The sequence below is a fragment of the Nomascus leucogenys genome, chromosome 4 (genome assembly GCF_006542625.1).
Source record: "Nomascus leucogenys isolate Asia chromosome 4, Asia_NLE_v1, whole genome shotgun sequence".
Lineage (NCBI taxonomy): Eukaryota > Metazoa > Chordata > Mammalia > Primates > Hylobatidae > Nomascus > Nomascus leucogenys.
In genome coordinates this window covers 90,368,603-90,388,732 of record NC_044384.1, presented here as the reverse complement: position 1 = coordinate 90,388,732, position 20,130 = coordinate 90,368,603, and the positions used below count along the sequence as shown (strand labels likewise).

At 49.5% G+C, this 20,130-nt stretch overlaps 1 protein-coding gene across 4 annotated transcripts in view; it reads left to right on the top strand.

Moving 5' to 3' along the window:
* Nucleotides 1-20,130, top strand: part of SHANK2 (SH3 and multiple ankyrin repeat domains 2) — a 683,630-nt gene that overhangs the window by 188,074 nt on the left and 475,426 nt on the right. For all 4 annotated transcript variants that reach the window (XM_030811436.1, XM_030811433.1, XM_030811432.1 and 1 more), the window contains exon 10: nt 4,099-4,176. In XM_030811436.1, the coding sequence (XP_030667296.1) occupies nt 4,099-4,176 (78 nt within the window). The remainder of the gene's footprint in view (nt 1-4,098; nt 4,177-20,130) is intronic.

The following is a 20,130-nucleotide window of genomic DNA, read 5'->3' as shown; positions in this document are numbered from 1 at the left end:
GGCCTCAGGCTGACAGCTCCATGGGCACCTGTCCCTCCCCTGCTGACATGCGTGGTCCTCGTAGTGAGAGGTGACAGAGGCCGCCTCTGCCTTCCTGCTTCCCAGGAATGGGTGAGCATCTTCTGTGAAACCTGCTGGGCTGTCCCTGAGTCTGAGGACACGTTCCAGAGGCAAGACCCTGAATAGCTTAGGGCTTGGCGTCCCCTTGAGGCCTGATCAGCTGGGGCCAGGGGCCAATGGGCTTGGGGAGTGGCATGTGATTCATACAGGAGTCCGTGTTGTTCTGAGACCGTTCTAGGGATGCAGCTCTTCACGACTCATATCCATCATCAGTAACATTTGGAGCCGTGAAGACAGGGGTTGTTGACCTCAGCTTTATTGAGGTTTGGGGCTGGGTGGTTTTTTGCCGTGGGGGGGCTGTCTTATTAATTGCAGGGTGCCTCACAACATTCCTGGCCTTAACCCAGTAAGTGCCAGTAGCACTCACAGTTGTGACAGCCAAAAATGTCTCCAGACATTGCCGGATGTTCCCGTGAAGGCAAAATCGCCCCTGGTTGAGAACCACTGTGCCAGGGGGTGGGGAAACCATGGTGGTTTTGCTTCTAATTGGGATCGGGGTGCAGGGGCTCTGAGGATCCCCCTCTGACCAGCCTGACCTTCCTGTAGGGCAGTGGGACAGAACACTCAGCACGGTCTGTGGAGCGTACCATGTTCATTTCCGCATGCCTGACTCAGTGGCTTCTGTGGCCAGAGCCCCCCACTGTGTACAGAGACGGCCTCAGTGGGGCTTGAGGCAGAGTGTGCCCCCAAACACGCAGGTGGCTTTTTACACAGCCAGTGACCAAAGCCGGCCACAGTCATCGAGGCCCCAGGATGCTGGAGAACACAGAGGCGAGGCAGCCTTTACTACCCAACTCAGATCCGCCCACCTGTGTCTCCCAAGTGAGCGCAGCCCACACTCTTAGCTGCCGGAGAGAGTGTGGTTCCCTCATTAATAATCACCCTCATGGGGCAGAGGCCTGGTGGGCACCCCACCCCGAAACCAGCCAAGTCCTGAGAGCTCAGTATGCTCCTGGCCTGCCCTACCTGCCCAGCCAGGGATGAAGACTCTCTGCCAGGGTGGCCCGCCTTCCTGCTGTCTGTCCTCTTAAATATGTATGTGACCCTCTATTGAGATGTAATTCACACACTATACAGTTCACCCATCTAAAGTGTACGGCTCCATGATCGCTGGTCTGTTCACAGAGTTGTGCGGCCATCACCACCGTCGGCCATCACCACCGTCAACCATCACCACCGTCAACCTTAGAACATTTTTTTTTCACCCAGACTGAAACCCAGGACCTGTTGGCAGCTGCTCCCTATTTCCTTCTAGATTTTCAGCTCTCTTTCTATTTTTATTTTTATTTTATTTATTTATTTTTTTGAGGCAGAGTTTCGCTCTTGTTGCCCAGGCTGGAGTGCAATGGCGCAGTCTCGGCTCTCTGCAACCTCCGCCTCCCAGGTTCAAGTGATTCTTCTGCCTCAGCCTCCCAAGTAGCTGGGATTACAGGCACCTGCCACCATGCCCGGCTAGTTTTTGCATTTTTAGTAGAGACGAGATTTCACCATGTTGTTAGCCAGGCGGGTCTTGAACTTCTGACCTCAGGTGATCCGCCCATCTCAGCCTCCCAAAGTGCTGGGATTACAGACGTGAGCCACCGCGCCCGACAAATCAGCTCTCTTTCAAATCTGCTGATCTGCCAGGTCCCGCCGCCTGTGCAGTGTCCACTCAGCTTGGCATCTTGCTGTTCCTGAGGACAGGGTTCCCCCAGGGCCCGGGCTGGGGTCTCTGACCTGTCATGGGTGGGAAGCCCTGGTCATTTAATCCACTTACCCCTTTATTTGGTGTATGTTTGTGCAGTGTTGAGTCCAGGTGGTCATACCTGTTGTCTGTACACTAGACTGTAGGTAAGGATGGAATTCCCAGGGTCTGCCCAGTACAGGCTTCGGCTGTGACCTGCACTGAGGCCCAGAGTCCTGTAGGAGAAGGTGCCCCCAGCCCAGTGTCAGGCCCCTGCTGCCGAGGCACAAGAACCAGTCCAGCCCCTGATCGTTTAAATGCACTTCCAAAAACAGAGTTTGCTTATTCTAAACAGCCACCTGCATTTACTAGGCAAAATTATTCTAATAGTCGGTACGGCTACATCGATATTCTACTGCTGCCTTTTTATTGGTAGTTATTTGCCGTTGCAGTCCCCACTGGTTACATCGACATTCTGCCACTGCCTTTTATTGGCTATGTCAACATTCTACCGCAGCCTTTTATTGGCTACATCAACATTCTACCACTGCCTTTTTATTGGTAGTTATTTGCTGCTGCAGTCCTCACTGGGAGCTTCAGAGGGATTGGCGAGAAGTTCTCCTTCAGCCCCATGGGCAAATGGTAGATGCCCAATCAATGGATGGATGCAGATTCATTTTTGTTATGAAAATGCATAAGAGGCTGGGTGCAGTGGCTCACACCTGTAATCCCAGCACTTCGGGAGGCTGAGGCAGGCGGATCGCTTGAGCCCAGGAGTTTGAGACCAGCCTAGACAACATGTGGGCCCTCGTCTCTACAAAAAAATACAAAAATTGGCTGGGCATGGTGGCGCGTCCCTGGAGTCCCAGGTACTCAGGAGGCTGAGGTGGGAGGTCGAGGCTGCTGTGAGCTGTGATTGTGCCGCTGCACTCTAGCCTGGGTGACAGAGTGAGACCCTGTCTCAAAAAAAAAATAATAAATAAAAATAACTTTAGCTGGTTTTTAACAACATTTAAAAAATGTAAGTTCACATATAAAAAAAAAGATCCTCTGGCCAGGCACTGTGGTTCACGCCTATAATCCCAGCATTTTGAGAGGCAGAGGCACTTCCATCACTTGAGCCCAGGAATTTGAGACTAGCCTGGGCAATAGTGAGACCCTGTCTCTACAGAAAAATTTAGCTGGTCATGGTGGCACATGCTTGTCATCCCAGCTACTCAGGAGACTGAGGTGGGGAGAATCGCTTGAGCCCAAGAGACGAAGGTTGCAGTGAGCCAAGATTGCACCACTGCACTCTAGCCTCGGCAACAGAGCGAGACTGTCTCAAAAAATAAAAATGAAATGAAAAAAGATTCCTTCTGTTCTCTCCCTAATCCTTTTTCCTTTCCATGAAAGTAAATACTGTTAATTGGTGCATATCCTTCCACACATAGTGCCTGCTTTTCTATAATATAGACTTTGAGCCTTTATTAGTTTTTCTTTAAGCCTTTAAAATGCAAATGAAATTAAGCAATTTTTTTTTTTTGTTTTTTTGTTGTTGTTTTGTTTTAAGATGGAGTCTTACTCTTGTTGCCCAGGCTGGAGGGCAGTGGGTGCGATCTTGGCTTACTGCAACCTCTGCCTCCTGGGTTCAAGTGATTCTCCAACCTCAGCATCCCAAGCAACTGGGATTACAGGCACGTGCCTCCATGCCCAGCTAATTTTTGTATTTTTGTAGAGATGGGGTTTCACCATGTTGTCCAGGCTGGTCTCAAACTCCTGACCTCAGGTGACCTGCCCATCACAGCCTCCCAAAGTGTTGGGATTACAGGCATGAACCACCGTGTCCGGCCAATATTACTGTTTTGAGACTTGCCTTTTCTATTTAGAAGTTCCTGGATATGTTTCTTCTCAGTTTATAGTCATCTGCCTTGTTTTGTCCTGAGACTGCCTAGGTGAAGAATGTTTTAGAATATATCCCCACTCTCCCCTATTTTAGAACATGTTTTCCAGATTTTCCTTGCTTTTCTTCTTTTTTTTCTTCTTTCTTCCTTTCTGTATTTTACTGAAGATATCTCACTTATTATATATTTTATATACATGTGCAAGACTTTCTATAGAATATAGTCTTAACAAGTGAAATTGTTTGGCCATAGTTGGCAGCAGGTGAGCCTCACCTGACAGCATACAGGAGCCAGATGAAAGCAACGTGCTTTCCCTTTTAACTGTGCACTTCTGTTTCCTTGGTTTCCCGTGAGCTTAAGACTCTGGACAGATTTCTTTGGAGAATGTCTGTGCTACCATTTTACAAACAGGTTTCTCCTTTTTATTTGCAGGACAGCTGTGCAAGAGTGCTTCTGTTTCGAGGCGGAAATAAGGAGTTAAAAAACTATAACAGCCAGACTCCATTTCAGGTAAAAGAGATCTCAGCGTCAGGAAGGGTGTATGTGGATCACAGTGGGTGATGGTTGTGCATCTCCACAGTCGTGTTTGTATGTGTGACGTGAGGTCGGCTCGTTTTGTTGCGGATGTTTTCTTATTCGGAGGCTGCTCCAGGTGCCTCCCTCTCTTAGTGCAAAGCTGCTGCCCCGTCTCAGTGTGCTTGCTCACACTGGCTCCATCCTATTAGAGCAAATGGCACAAATAATGTGGAAATGCATGCAGCAGTCAGCGCCGGAAAGGCAGCAAAGACGTAAGTGCTTCCAACTGTGCAGCTGTTGGGAGATGCTGGCTCTGCCGCCCCTCCATCCAGTGGGACAAGCTTTCTGAGGATCACACGGGAGGGGGCTTGCCTTCCATCGGCACCCCCATGGGGTCCGCTGTCCCAGAGTGGAGGGAGAACAATCCCAGCCAATCATGGGCCAGGGTGTTCAGTGGTGTAATGCACAAGCCCAGGTCCTAAACTTTTTTAAAAATTGTGGCAAAATACTTACAGCATCACATTTAACATTTGAACCATTTTAAAGTGTACATTTTGGTGGCATTAAGAACATTCATGATGCTGTGCAAAACCATCCCCATTGTCTAGCTAAGAAATTATCTTAGCTTTGGGAACTTTCCTTTCCTGAAAGGAAACTCTGTACCCACTAACCAGCCACTCCCCACTCCCGCTCCCCCAGCCCCTAGAAAACCACTCATGACTTTCCATCTTTATGAATTTGCCTATTCTGAACGTGTGAAATGAATGAGATCATACAATAGATGAGATTTTGTGTCTGGCTTCTGTCACTCAGCATCATATTGCTGAGGCTCGCCTGCATTGTAGCCTGTGCCTGTGCTTCACTCCTTTTCATGGCTGGGTAATATTCTGTTGCACAGAAATGGAGCTCATCTACATTTGATGCAGTTGTCCAGAGAACCATTTAGGGTGAAAATAAAATCCTTTAAGCTAAATGCTTGTATTTTTTTTTTTTTTTTTTTTTAGCTAAACGAGTTATAGAAGTGCTTTTTGATGTTATACAGTCAGATCCACTTGAACTGAAAATTGACATTTCCATGATTCTCCTCATTTGGAAATGATTTGTATATCTTATTGCACAGAGAGAGGACTTTAGTTTAGAATTGGTTTCCACGAATGATTTTACTAATACTCTTCTTAGACATTCCTAATATATACAGTCTTGTTGTGTTGAAAATGAATGAGTTCAGCCCAACAACTGGGCCCAGATGTTTCATAACCACTATTAGTCCATTCTCATGCTGTTAATAAAGGCATACCCGACACTGGGTAGTTTATAAAGGAAACAGTTTTAATTGACTCACAGTTCATCATGACTCGGGAGGCCTCAGGAAACTTATAATCATGGCGGAAGGGGAAGCAGACACATCCTTCTCCACATGGTGGCATTAAGGAGAAGTGCCGAGCAAAAGGGGAAGAAGCCCTTTATAAAACCAGATCTCATGAGAACTCACTCGCTATCATGAGAACAGCAGCATGGGGGTAACTACCCCCATGATTCAATTACCTCCCACTGGGTCCCTTCCATGACACATGGGGATTATGAGAACTACAATTCAAGATGAGATTTGGGTAGGGACACATTCAAACCATATCAGCCATTAGGGAGTTTACGTAACTCTTCAGTTATGGTGAGCCTGGATTTTAGTCTTGAATCTGGCAGTTTGCAAATGTCTAATATAAAGTTGATTGTTGAAATAGGTCCCTGGTTTGCTGATGGGTCTATAGAGATTACAGTTACACTCCCAGAAAATGTCCTCTTTTCAGTGGTGAATATGAGGAGGCTGTGGGTTTCTTTGATTTCGTGGTGTGACTGCATCTGCCCCTTTGGGGTTAGCTGTGCATTCATGGGCTTGGATTAAACATTATTTTTTGGACATTAAATAATATATTTCTTTGGTCCTTTATTTTAAAAAGTTAAATTGTTCAGAAAACAGCTGCTGATGCCCGTTGACTCAAGGCAAACACTTGGGTAATACGAAAGCTATTTCTGACTCTCCTGGGTGGTGTCTTACAACCGCCACACGGCACTCCAGGGAAGCGAGTCTTCCATGGCACCCGGGATAAAAGGTCAGTTTGGGTGGCCTGCCCCCTCCCTGTCAGTCCCCATTATAGCCCTGTTGCCACTGGCGCAGCGACCACCTGGGATGGAGATGCCCTTATTACGTGAGGCCTGGCAGGATGCTTAGTATGCCCTCACAGCAGCAAAACTGCACCAGCACCAACCCTGTGCCATCTGTCTCTATTTTCCTAAGGACAATCAACCAGTGCCACAAATGATTCCAAAAGAAAGTGATGCGCACTGTCCCTGAACTGATCAGACTCCGTATGCCATAGACGTTGCTCAGGTAACTGGTGGAATGAGGTCTCTGCCAATCTACATGCCCAGAATGGGCCCTGACAGTGCCTGTCAGGAGCCGGCTTCCTCCTCCTTATCTTCCTGCCTTGTGTTTTATTAATACAAAGAGACTGGATTCACTCTGTGGATCTTTGCCCATAAAATATCCCCAGCTTTTATTTTTCATTCACAGTTGTTCTTCCCCTCCCAATTATGAAAAATGAATCATTTAATATTGAGTTTGTGGGAGAAATGATGGCTGGCTGCACCATTTAACAGGGATCAAATATGCTCATCTGGAAAGTGCTGATGATGTACAACTGTGCTGCAAAGGCAGGTTTTTCTCAGAAGTCTTGGGATAGTTGGTGGAGTTCATCTGGCTGACCCTTGCTTAATGATTTAAAATACTGGACAGACAGCATCAGAAGACTAGGAACTTGACAGAAAGGCAGATTCTCAGGATTCACCCCAGTCCCACTGGATCAGAAGCTCTTGGGGGCAGGGACCAGTGCTTTGTGTTCTCCTAAGCCCCTCGGGGATTCTAATGTTTACTCTGGTTTGAGAATCAGAAGATAGACAGAAGTGGATTTATCTAAGGTAGAGATGAAGCACTTAAACATTTTGGGTGTATGTTGAAGAATGATGGTGATGATGTGACAATGATGGTGTTGATGGTGATATTGATAATGATGATAATGATGGTGACGTCAATGGTGGTGGTGGTCATGATGATGGTCACGTTGATGGTGATCATGGTGGTCATTCTGATGGTAACATTGATGGTTGTGATGGTAATTATGATAATGGTAACGTTGATAGTGGTCATTGTGTTCATGGTGGTAATGTTGATGGTGATGGTGGTGGTCATGATGATGGTAACGTTGATGGTTGTGATGGTAGTTATGATGGTAATGTTGATAGTGGTCATGGTGTTCATGATGGTAATGTTGATGGTGATGGTGGTGGTCATGGTGGTAATGTTGATGGTTGTGATGGTGATAATAGTGATGGTTTTGATGATGGCCATGATTATGGTGATTAAGATACTGAAAATGGGCCGGGTGCAGTGGCTCACGCCTGTAATCCCAGCACTTTGGGAGGCTGAGGCAGGCGGACCACCTGAGGTCAGGAGTTTGAGACCAGCCTGACCAATATGGAGAAACCCTGTCTCTACTAAAAATACAAAATTAGCCAGGCGTGGTGGTGCATGCCTGTAATCCCAGCTACTTGGGGGGCTGGAGCAAGAGAATAGCTTGAACCTAGGAGGCGGCGGTTGTGGTGAACCAAGATCACACCATTGCACTACAGCCAGGGTGACAAGCGCAAAACTCCATCTCAAAAAAAAATAAAATAAAAAAATACTGAAAATGATAGTGATGGTGATAGTGATGAATTTTCCATTTGCACAGAGTTTTAAAGTTCACAAATGCTTTTCTACGTGTTCTTGTTGAATGTTCAGCAACCCAGTGAGGTTGGCTTTTTTATCCCCAGTTTGTGGGAGAAATGGAAATCTAGAGAGACAGATGGTAAGAATTCCAAAATTAGTGATAAGTCAGCGGTCCCCAGGCCTTCTGACTTCCAGTCTAGGGCTCTGGGATTTGTGGTGAGGAAGAGGCTTCTTTGTGACAGGCACTTCTTTTGCAACCAGGTGTGAAATGAACATCATCAAGGACCGTTTGCTTTTTGGATTGCTCAGTCCAAGATAGCAAACTTCCTGATTCTGAAGACAAGGAGAAACAGAATGGATAGAAGTCTAAACAGTAGAGGACCCAAGCCAAGGAAGGGATACAGCAAGGGAGAGAGGCAGAAATGGGCTGCATGTGATGGGTAGTTTGATATGTCAGCTTGGCTAGACTCTGGCACCTGGTTATCTACTCAGATGCTAATGTAGGGGTTGCCATGAAGGTGTTCTGTAGATGGGATTATCATCAACAGTCACTTGACTTTAAGTAAAGGTATACCCTCCATGATGTGGGTGGGCCCCATCCGATTTGTTGGAGGCCTTAATAGCAAAACCTGAAGTTTCTCAGAGAAGAAGGAATTCTGCCCTCAGACTGCAGCATCAACTCCTGCCTGAGTTTCCAGCCTGCTGCCCTGTCCTATGGATTTTGGACTTGTCAGCCTCCACAATCATTTAAACCAATTCCTTAAAATAAATCTCTTTACATATGTATACGTAAAGTATACACATACACAAATATGTACATAGACACATATTACAAATATATGTGTAAATATATACACACAAACACACATCCCGTGGGTCTGTGTCTCTGGAGAACCCTGGCTGAAGCATAGGGGAACTGATTGGAGGAGTTTTCCTGCCTCCCAGCAGCTGCATTCTGAAAGGGGCTTCCACTGTTTTTTGGATACAGGTACTTTAGCACCTAGCATTGTATTTTTGGAGAGGGCAGCCTTCTCCCCACGTGCTGTCATTCTGTCGGTCTTCAGGCTGTATTCAACAGTTGCTAACCAGACGTCCAGAAGCAAAGAAAGGGTGGAGAAAATCAGGAACAAAAGGCAGTGGCAATGAGAGACGTTCAGAATGGCTCCATTTTAATATGCCCAATTTTAATATGGGCAGGGAAGGACAAGGATGAAATGGGAGGGAAAAGACAAAGAAGGCCTTGACATGGATGTCTTTCTGATGAATGACACTGTGCCTGGTGGTTTGGGTACCTTTCAGTGCATTGGGGCACCCTGCCTAGTCCTGTGCTGAGCCCTTTCCATGCAGTCCCACGAAGCAGGGTCTCCTGTGGGTGAACAGCCCAGGTCACACAGCTCCTAAAGGGACAATGAACAGGGCATAGGCTGCTGGATGCCAGACCCCGTGTTCTTCCTTAACCCTTAACACTGTACATAGAAGGAGGAGAAAGGCTGAAGCCAGAAACAAAGAACTGAATTTCCAGTTCTCTGGCAATGAGGTGATGGTCCCCAGCATCGCCACAGGCTAAGCCGGTGATTGCAGAGGCCTAGGAATGCCATTGGCAATGGTTCTGTGTCGTCTTGCCCTCTTCACTCAAGGATCCCTGGCAAAACATTTTTGGACATAGCCTGTCCCCAGTGCATTCACTGGGGGAGGACTCAGCCCATGAAAGTGAGGGCGGATCTCCCGAAATGTCAGAGCCTGGTTTTTGCCCCCCGAGACCCTTCGTCTGATTTCCTTTTGCACAGAGCTCCAAACTGAGTTCCCACATTTAGCAATTTAGCCAAAGGGGGATGAGTAAATTTTCTCATGCCACGCATGGTAGTGGCTGCCAGAGCACTCTGCCAGTGGCTGTGCACTCTGCAGTTCCTCTGATCATGCTGGTGGAGGCAACTGCGTGGTTGAGGGACAGTCAGTGATGAAGGCCGCCTGACACCGTGGGTGACATTGTGGTTCCCGGCGTTGTACTTTTCAGAAACCCACGAAATCTGCTCAACGGACCCTTCTCTTCCCTCTTCCCTCCAGGTGGCTTTCTGAGTTTCTCTCCTTGTTAAATGAGCCCCAACAAGACTGTTTGGTTGTGCCTTCCTTGTTTTGTGGAAATCCACATGGATGTGGGAACAAGGTCATGGCGTTTTCTCCCAGGACCTTCCTCTTCCCCGATGAGCACCATGGGCAGGGTCCCAGGATGTCCCTGTTGTGCTGCCGTCTGCATTGCAATTTCTATGAACTGATGTTAGCAAATTGTAAAGTTCATGTAAGACTGTCTATTAGACACACACACATACACACATGGCTCTTACAGAGGTGCACATGCCTGTCAGTCCACAGGCGGGAACTGGCCCAGCTCCCTGGCAGGGAGGTGGCAGGCTCTTGCTAACAACCAGCTCTCACTGGGAACTCGCAGACCAAGAACCCACTCACTGTGATGGTTAATGTTACGCATCAACTTGATTGGATCAAGGGATGCCCACAGGGATGATGAAGTATTGTTTCTGGGTGTGTCTGTGAGGGTGTTGCCAGAGGAGGTGGACATTTGAGTTGGTGGGCTGGGAGAGGAAGACCCGCCCTCAATATGTGTGGGCACCATCCAGTTGGGTGCTAGCATGGCAAGAACAAAGCAGGTGGATGCAGGTGGGATGACCTTGCCTGCTGGGTCTCCTGGCTTCCTTCTTCCTCCCATGCTGGATGCTTCCTTCCACTGCTGACCTGGGACATCAGACTCCAAGTTATTTGGCCTTTGGACTCTGGGACCTCTACCAGTGTCTTGCCGGGGACTCTTGGTCCTTCGGCCACAGACTGAAGGCTGCACTGTCAGCTTCCCTGGTTTTGAGGCTTTCGGGCTTGGACTAGGCCACTACCTGCTCCTCTCTTCCCCAGCTTATAGACGGCCTGTTATGAGACTTCGCCTTGTGATGGTGTGAGCCAATTCTCCCTTAAAAAACTCCCTTTCCTGTGTAAATATATCCTATCAGTTCTGTCCCTCTGGAGAGCCCTGATTTAATACACTTACCTCAGAGGGGAGGGCGTTGATCTGTTCATGAGGGATCCACCCCCATGGCCTGGACACCTCCTGCTAGGCCCCACTCCCGACACCACCACACTGGGGATTAAATTTTAATGTGAGGATTGGAAAGGGCCAATGTCCAAAGTGTAGCACTGGGTAGTCCATCGTAATCACCAAGGTCCTCGTAGGAGGACACACACGGGGAAGGAGGCTGCATGAAGGGGGAGGCAGTGGGAGTGGGACGTGGGATGGGGGCAGAGATCAGATGGTGGCTGATCAGGAGGCTGGGAAGGACCCTCCCCCAGAGCCTTCCTGGGGAACATGGCCCTGATGACACCTCAGGGTCAGCTTAGTGATGCCATTTTGGATGCTGGCTTCCAGGACTGCATGGAAGGTTTGTTGCTTGAAGCCACCTTGTTTGTGATCATTTGTTCCCACAGCCACAGAAAGCAGCTACCAGAGACCACAGGTGGGTGTCAGTGGCGAGTTCCCACACTTCTGCTGCTCAGGCCCCCCCTGGACACACGAAGCCAGGGCTGCCCTGCCATCCACGTCCCCCAGAGTGCCGCCCTGAAGCAGCCTCACCTTTGCATGAAAATCGTCAGCAGCTTGGGTGCGTCTCTGCTGTTTGCCACCAACGAAAGCCACGTAGAAAAGCCACGGCGTGGGAGCCAACTTGAGAACAGTTTCAGCACTGAGACGGGTACTAGCTCCATCGCCACCCAGAGACTGCATTTTGCACTTACTGGGTGATTTGATAAAATTCCATTTATTTGAACAAGACAGCCAAGTAGCTAGACAGCTTGTGTCTATCCACTTTAAAAGAGGAGGGAGCAAATGCAGCCGGGAATTGGCAAAGGACTGCCATTTCCACAGCGCACCCTTGGAAACGTTTTGTGTTGTGTCCAACACCATTTCTATGAACAAGGTGGAAATGGTTTCCAGAATTCTCTTCCTGGTTCCCAGTCACCCAAGAAGGTGGTTTATTTTGGGTCTGCATTTACTGAGGCACAAGACCTCGGCCAGGAGAGACTCCCCAAGGAAACCGGCCCACTCTCAGCCACAGATCTGGCCAGAGGGTGCAGCAGGGGTCTAGCATTCCCATCTGCAGAGCCTGGGTTTAAATCCGGCCTGGGTTTCTTCTCAGCTGGTGCCCCTGGGCAGGCCACTTAGGATTTACTTTAAAGTCTCCAAATGCTCCCGTACTGAGTCGAAGCGTTTGCCCTGTAAATTCATGTCTATCTAGAACCTGTGAATGTGATATTGTTTGGAACTAGGGCCTTTGCAGATGTCACTGAGTTAAGACGAGCTCATGCTGGATTGGGGAGGCCCTAATCTTGAAAGATGTCCTTTTAAGAAAAGGAAAAAGAGACAGACACACAAGGGTTTGAACGCCATGTGAAGATGAAGGCCGAGATTGGAGTGATGTGGCCACAAGCCAAGGAATGTCCTTGAAGCTGGGAGAGGCAGGAAAGACCCTCCGCTAGAGCCTTTGGTGGGGGTGGGCAACCCTGCCAAAACCTGGAATTCAGACTTCTGGCCTCCAGAACTGTGACAGTAGAAACTTCCGTTGTTTAAGGCACCCACTTTATGATGGCACAGCGCAGCAGCCAGGGTAAATGAATTTATGACATCACGGTGCAGCAGCCAGGGGAAATGAATTTATGACGTCACACACAGCAGCCAGGGGAAATGAATTTATGACGTCATGGTGCAGCAGCCAGGGGAAATGAATTTATGATGTCACGGCGCAGCACAGGGGAAATGAATTTATGACGGCACGGCGCAGCACAGGGGAAATGAATTTATGATGTCACGGCGCAGCAGCCAGGGGAAATGAATTTATGATGGCACAGCGCAGCAGCCAGGGGAAATGAATTTATGACGTCACACACAGCAGCCAGGGGAAATGAATTTATGACGTCATGGTGCAGCAGCCAGGGGAAATGAATTTATGATGTCACGGCGCAGCAGCCAGGGGAAATGAATTTATGATGGCACAGCGCAGCAGCCAGGGGAAATGAATTTTATGACGTCATGGCGCAGCAGCCAGGGGAAATGAATTTATGACGTCACGGCACAGCAGCCAGGGGAAATGAGGTTATGACGTCACTGCGCAGCAGCCAGGGGAAATGAATTTATGATGTCACTGCGCAGCGGCCAGGGGAAATGAGTTTATGACGTCACGGCGCAGCACAGGGGAAATGAATTTATGATGGCACGGCACAGCAGCCAGGGGAAATGAATTTATGACATCACAGCACAGCAGCCAGGGGAAATGAATTTATGACATCACAGCACAGCAGCCAGGGGAAATGAATTTATGACATCACGGTGCAGCAGCCAGGTGAAATGAATTTATGATGTCACGGCACAGCAGCCAGGTGAAATGAATTTATGACATCACGGTGCAGCAGCCAGGTGAAATGAATTTATGACATCACGGCGCAGCAGCCAGGGGAAATGAATTTATGACGTCACGGCACAGCAGCCATGGAAATGAATTTATGATGGCATGGCGCAGCAGCCAGGGGAAATGATTTATGACATCACAGTGCAGCAGCCAGGGGAAATGAATTTATGACATCACGGTGCAGCGGCCAGGGGAAATGAATGTATCACATCACGGCACAGCACAGGGGAAATGAATTTATGACATCACGGTGCAGCAGCCAGGGGAAATGATTTATGACATCATGGTGCAGCAGCCAGGGGAAATGATTTATGACATCATGGTGCAGCAGCCAGGGGAAATGAATTTATGACATCACGGTGCAGCAGCCAGGGGAAATGAATTTATGACATCACGGTGCAGCAGCCAGGGGAAATGAATTTATGACATCACACACAGCAGCCGGGGGAAATGAATGTATCACGTCACGGCGCAGCACAGGGGAAATGAATTTATGACATCACGGTGCAGTAGCCAGGGGAAATGAATTTATGACAGTTACAGCACAGCAGCCAGGGGAAATGAATTTATGATGTCACAGCGCAGCAGCCAGGGGAAATGAATTTATGACATCACGGTGCAGCAGCCAGGGGAAATGAATTTATGACGTCACACACAGCAGCCGGGGGAAATGAATGTATCATGTCACACACAGCAGCCAGGGGAAATGAATGTATCACGTCACGGCGCAGCACAGGGGAAATGAATTTATGACATCACGGCGCAGCAGCCAGGGGAAATGAATTTATGACGTCATGGTGCAGCAGCCAGAGGAAATGAATTTATGACGTCACAGCTCAGCACAGGGGAAATGAATTGATGACGGCATGGTGCTGCAGCCAGGGGAAATGAATGCAGCCCCTCTCCACTTCTTTGAAATGGGGCTGGCTAATCACTGCAGTTAAGGGAGTGTCCAGAGGTTCGAGTAGCATCACATATAGGTGCTGTAGTCGTGCTTCAAATTCATGTGTTGGCCAGGAATGGTGCCTCATGCTTATAATTCCAGCACTTTGGGGGGAGGCCTAGGCAGGCAGATCTCTTGAGGCCAGGAGTTCGAGGCCAGGCAGCCAGATCACTTGAGGCCAGGAGTTCAAGGCCAGCCTGGCCAACATGAGAAACCCTATCTCTACTAAAAATAAAACAAAAAAATACACATACATACACACACACACACACACACACACACACACACACACACACACAAAATTAGCTGGGCATGGTGGCATGCACCTGTAATCCCAGCTACTTGGGAGGCTGAGGCGTGAGAATCACTTGAACCTGAGAGGCAGAGGTGGCAGTGAGCAGAGATCACGCCACTGTACTCCAGCCTGGGCCACAGAGCGAGATCCTGTCTGAGAAAAAAAAAAAAATCATGTTGAAATTTAATCACTGGTGTGGCAGCACGAAGAGGTGGGACCTTTTGGAGGTGATTACATCATGAGGGTAGAGCCCCCGCGATGGGATTTGTGCCCTTATACAAAAGGCTGAAGACGGACCTGGTGCAGTGGCTCACGCTTGTAATCCCGGCACTTTGGGAGGCTGAAGCGGGCGGATCACCTGAGATCAGGAGTTTGAGACCAGCCTGGCCAATATGGTGATACCCTGTTGCTACTAAAGATACAAAAGTTAGGTGGGTGTGATGGGCTGGGTGTGGTGGTGCTCGCCTGTAATCCAGGCTACTCGGGAGGCTGAGGCAGAGAATCACTTAAACCCGGGAGGCAGAGGTGGCAGTGAGCAGAGATCGTGCCACTATACTCCAGCCTGGGCCACAGAGCGAAATCCTGTAATCCTAGCTACTTGGGAGGCTGAGGCAGGAGAATCACTTGAACCCGGGAGGCAGAGGTTGCAGTGAGCTGAGATCGGCGCCATTGCATTCTAGTCTGGGTAACCAGGGTGAAACTCCGTCTCAAAAAAAAAAGGGCTGAAGGCAACTGCCTTGTCTTTCTGCCCATGAAGACACAGCGAGAGCCACCACCTGTGCAGCAGGGAGCAGCCCTCCCCAGGCCCCGCACCTACTGGCTCCTTGATCTTGGACTTCTGGCCACCAGAGCTGTGAGCCCTAGATTTCTGCCATTTATAATCGGCCCAGCCTCAGGTGTTTTGGCATAGAGGCCCGGACTCACTAAGACACACAGGTGAAGGGGTCAGACAGTGCCTCATGACTGGGTACTGTCAGCATCAACCCCACCATAGGAACAGGCTAACCTTGAGAGCCCAGAGAGGCTGGCCCAGGCCACAGGGGCCCAGGGAGGCCTGCAGCATGGGCCAGGGCAGTGCCAGCGAGTGTGTGGGACGGGGACTTCCTTCCATGGCAGGAGGAGGTGGTTGTGTCCGGCCCACCCCCCATGGTCCCTGCAAACGCTCCAACCACAAGGCCTGGTACCCTAGTCTGGAGCCCAGGTCACCCTGTGCATTCCCGGGTGGCTGTGCAGCAGGGCGAAGAAACATGGCTGGTGCCAACTCCAGGATTCTGGTCCATCTCACGTTTCCTATTCTCGGTGTGAAGGGAGGGTGAGCAGGTGGAGCCTGAGAGTGAGGACATCTCCCCACATGATGGGCGGAGTCTCTGAGCTTATGCCGCCCAGGGTCCTGGGAGAGTTTGCCAAGATGATGCGCCCCGGGGGAGCTGCTTGCCAGGCAGCACGCCAGGCCTGGGGACGTTGCTGTGCACAGGGTTCTTCGCCCACTTTCACCCCCGCTGCCTGTGTTCTGTGGGCAGAGCCAGGAGGGGCGGTACTGAGGCTCTGGCAGACTGAATGAGGGAGTATCAGCTTCGATTTTAGCCTTTTCTCTTCCACATGTGAGTGACCAAGCAAATCATTATTTTTATTTCTTTTCCCTTCTTCTTTTGGTGTGTTTATCCGGTGTATTTAGAAGCAGCTGGTTGGCAGGGAGCTGGGCACTGGCTGGTACCTGCCATGCATCTTGTGATCAGTCAACCTCCTGCAGGGCAGGCAGTGAGTCTGGGCCCGGGGCCCAGCTCTCGTTTGGTTGATAGAATGAGCTGTAGTGCAAAGTTCACCGCCGGCGGTCTGGAGGGTGGATCTGACCCAAGAGAGGTTGATTGTAACCTGCCCAGATGTTAAAATTTAATTTTTTTTTAATTTAAAAAAATTGAATGTGTTGCTGGTGTTTAAACTTCCAGGAATTTCATTAAAAAATTCAGCTTTCCAGCTTCTCTTGAAAAATTAGGAAACGTGGCCACACCCAGGCAGCCTCTGTGCGTGTGGACATTTGGCAGGGGTTGGGAGCGTGGCCCCTCTGGAAAGGCTGTGCTCTCCAGCCTGCCACACTCCCCACCGCTCCCTGCAGCCCGCCCCTGGTCCACCTCCTCCATGTTGCAGCGTCGTGGCCCTGCTGAGGGCATGCAGTTGGCGGAGTCAGTCATTTAGAAGTAGCTTCTTTTAAAAGTTCCTCTGAGTCTTATTTGGGATTCAGACTCTGTGTTCCCATAGAAACAGGGAAGTGGAAGTTGTATTTCTAGATTAGGGCATAGAAACCTGGGTAACCCAAAATGTGGCTGATGTTTGGTGCATATCTATGATGAAAAGTAATCAGGGATCGAATTCATTATTTCCACCAGTGCATATGGAGTTTCTCGTAAGAGCCACGCTGTCTTCTAGGTGCTGGGGACACATCAGTGAGCCACACCACATTCTGCTCTCTGGAAGTGCACATTAGATAATTAACAAGTAAGCAGAGAAACGTGCAACATGTCAGGGTTGGTAAATGACAGGAAGAAAAATAAAGCAGGGTGAGGATGGAATGACACGGAGCTGGCAATGCGGAAACGAGTTTCCTTCACGCTGGGGCCGAGGGCGGCCTCTGTGACATTTGGGGCAAAGACCAGGAAAAGAGGAAGGAAGGAGTGGGCCCTTGGGATGTCAGAAGGAAAGGCATCTCAAAGAGTGGGGCTGACGCGTGCAAAGGCCCTGGGGTCAGTGCATGCCTGGGGTGTGTGGGAAGCAGCCAGGAGGCCGGCCAGCTGCAGAGGTGGGGGTGGGATGGGACCCACACCAGTGATGGGAAATGAGACCACAGAGGGCCACGCTGCTTGGCAAGGACTTTGGATTTTACTCTGAGGGAGATGTGCAGTGCCAACAGTGCAGAAGAGAACTCTAAAATGGCATTTAATCTGTGCATCCATCACCCACCCAGATGCTATCCTGGATGGGGAGCAACGTTGGTAAAATCTCATGAAGTTGCTGAGTGAGGTATCTGGATTCGGCAGAATATTCTAGAGCTACCTGTCCAGTCCAGTAACCACAGGACACACATGGGTATTTATATGTAACTATAATTTTTAAAAATGTAGAGTTCAGGCTGGGCACAGTGGCTCACGCCTGTAATCCTAGCACTTTGGGAGGCCAAGGCAGGAGGATCACCTGAGGTCAGGAGGTCAAGACCATCCTGGCCAACATGGTGAAAACCTGTCTCTACTAAAAATACAAAAATTAGCCAGGATTAGCCAGGCATGGTGGTGGCACATGCCTGTAATTCCAGCTGCTCGGGAGGCTGAGGCAGGAGAATAGCTTGAACCCTGGAGGTGGAGGCTGCAGTGAGCCAAGATTGTGCCACTGCATTCCAGTCTGGGTGACGAAGCAAGACTTCATCTCAAAAAAAAAAAAAAAAAAAAAAATGTAGAGGTCAGTTCCTCAGGCACATTTCCCATGTTTCAGGTGCTCTGCAGCCAGACCCTACTGCACAGTGTTCTGAAAGTTGATGGGTCCTTAGTCCAGAATGCTGGCCTTGTTCCTTACATTTGGGTACTGCAGGGCTGTTTTCTAACCTTGAAACGTCACGAGTTGTGTGTGTGTGTGTGTGTGTGTGTGTGTGTGTGTGTGTTGGGGTGGGTGGTATGTGTGTGTTGGGGTGGGTGGTGTGTGTGTGTGTGTTGGGGGTGGGTGGTGTGTGTGTGTGTGTGTGTGTGTGTGTGTGTGTGTGGTGCCTGAAGAATTTCACCACATTGGGGTCAGCACAAGGAGATTTTTCCAAGTCAGTTGGTTAATTGAGAAGGGTTGGTTAGTGGAGAGGGAGGTTGAGCTTGGAAGGGTTGGTTACTGGAGAGGGAGGCTGATCCTGGGAAAGGGTTGGTTAGTGGAGAGGGAGGCTGAGCCTGGGAAGGGTTGGTTAGTGGAGAGGGAGGTTGAGCCTGGGAAGGGTTGGTTAGTGGAGAGGGAGGTTGAGCCTGGGAAGGGTTGGTTAGTGGAGAGGGAGGGTGAGCCTGGGGAAGGGTTGGTTAGTGGAGAGGGAGGGTGAGCCTGGGGAAGAGTTGGTTAATGGTGAGGGAGGTTGAGCCTGGGAAGGGTTGGTTAGTGGAGAGGGAGGTTGAGCCTGGGAAGGGTTGGTTAGTGGAGAGGGAGTCTGTGGAGGAGAGGACTTGAGGTCACGTTCATTCCCACCAAGGGCAGTAGATCCAATAAGTAGGAGAGCCATTCCTTGTGGGCTGGAAGGGTGAGCCCTCGAGCTCTTCCCCCATAACCTCCCACTCAGGGGTGCTGCAGCCCCAGGCACCTGCAGCTTAGGTGGTAACCTAGTGTCTCAGGAGTCTAAAGTCATTCTGTTGTCTCTCTAAGCAAAGCCACCTGAGGTCAATCCCCGTCTACCTGCCCTGATGCACTCAGGCTGGGGCCTGCAAGGTACCTGCAGGTCGAGGCTCTCCATGAGCTTAATGGTGCTAAAGGCCTGGCAGGCACACAGCCCTGGGCTCCGTTGTGTGAAATGAAGAAGTGGTTGTGGTGAGGTGGCAGCCTGGAGAAAACCATCCCTGATGGCAGCAGGAAGGGCTGGAAGCCATCGGAGCTCAGCGTATTGGAGGCCTGGCCCTTCCACATGAGGCTGTAGGTGTGGCTGAAAACAGGGCCTTGGAGGAACCACGACCAGGCTGGTGGGGGCCTTGCTGATCTCACCAGCCTTCTGCCTTCACTGCCTCCCTCTGCTCAAGTCTCCCAGGCCTCCACTTTTGCTTTTAATCAAGCACAGGATACACATGCTCACCCCAGGGCCTTTGCACTGCTGTGGACTCTGACTAGAATGCTTCCTCCAAGGATCTTATGGTTCATCTCCCCAGCAAAGCGCCCTGAGGGAAGTCCTCCTGTTGACAAGAGCCACCCATACACAATTTCCATCCCCTGCGTAAGTGCCTCAAGTAGAAGATGGAGACGGGCAGCTGAGAATCACCTCTCATTAAAGGAAAGCTGTCATCTCAAAGGCAGACATGAAACAAGCACAACTAAATACTTTGGGCAGAAACCAAGACAATTTGGGGAACAGAAGGGAATTTCCAAAGGAAATACTGTACGTAATATCCTCAGTGCAGTAAGAGAAGATAATAGCATCGGTGAAACAGGGAGCATTTGAGAAACTCTTGAAGATCAATAATGATTGCAAAAAATGGCATAGCAGTAATGTTGGGGATGAACACAAGGAGGCGGAAGAGAGCCCTGGAATCAGGTAGAGTTGGAGGAGTCATCTCGCAGGTTCAGCATCTGAATAATGAGGGAGAAATAAAGAGATCATCCAAGACAAAGCCACTGAGCAGATGGATGTGATTCCCAGTTGAAAGTGCCCTGGTGTGAGAAGATACCCCCAGGCAGGATGGAGGTCCTAAAAGCTCAGAACTCAGGGAATAGAAATAGAAATGCAATCTTAAAAGTTTCAAGAGAGAAAAGTCAAGTTGCGCATAGA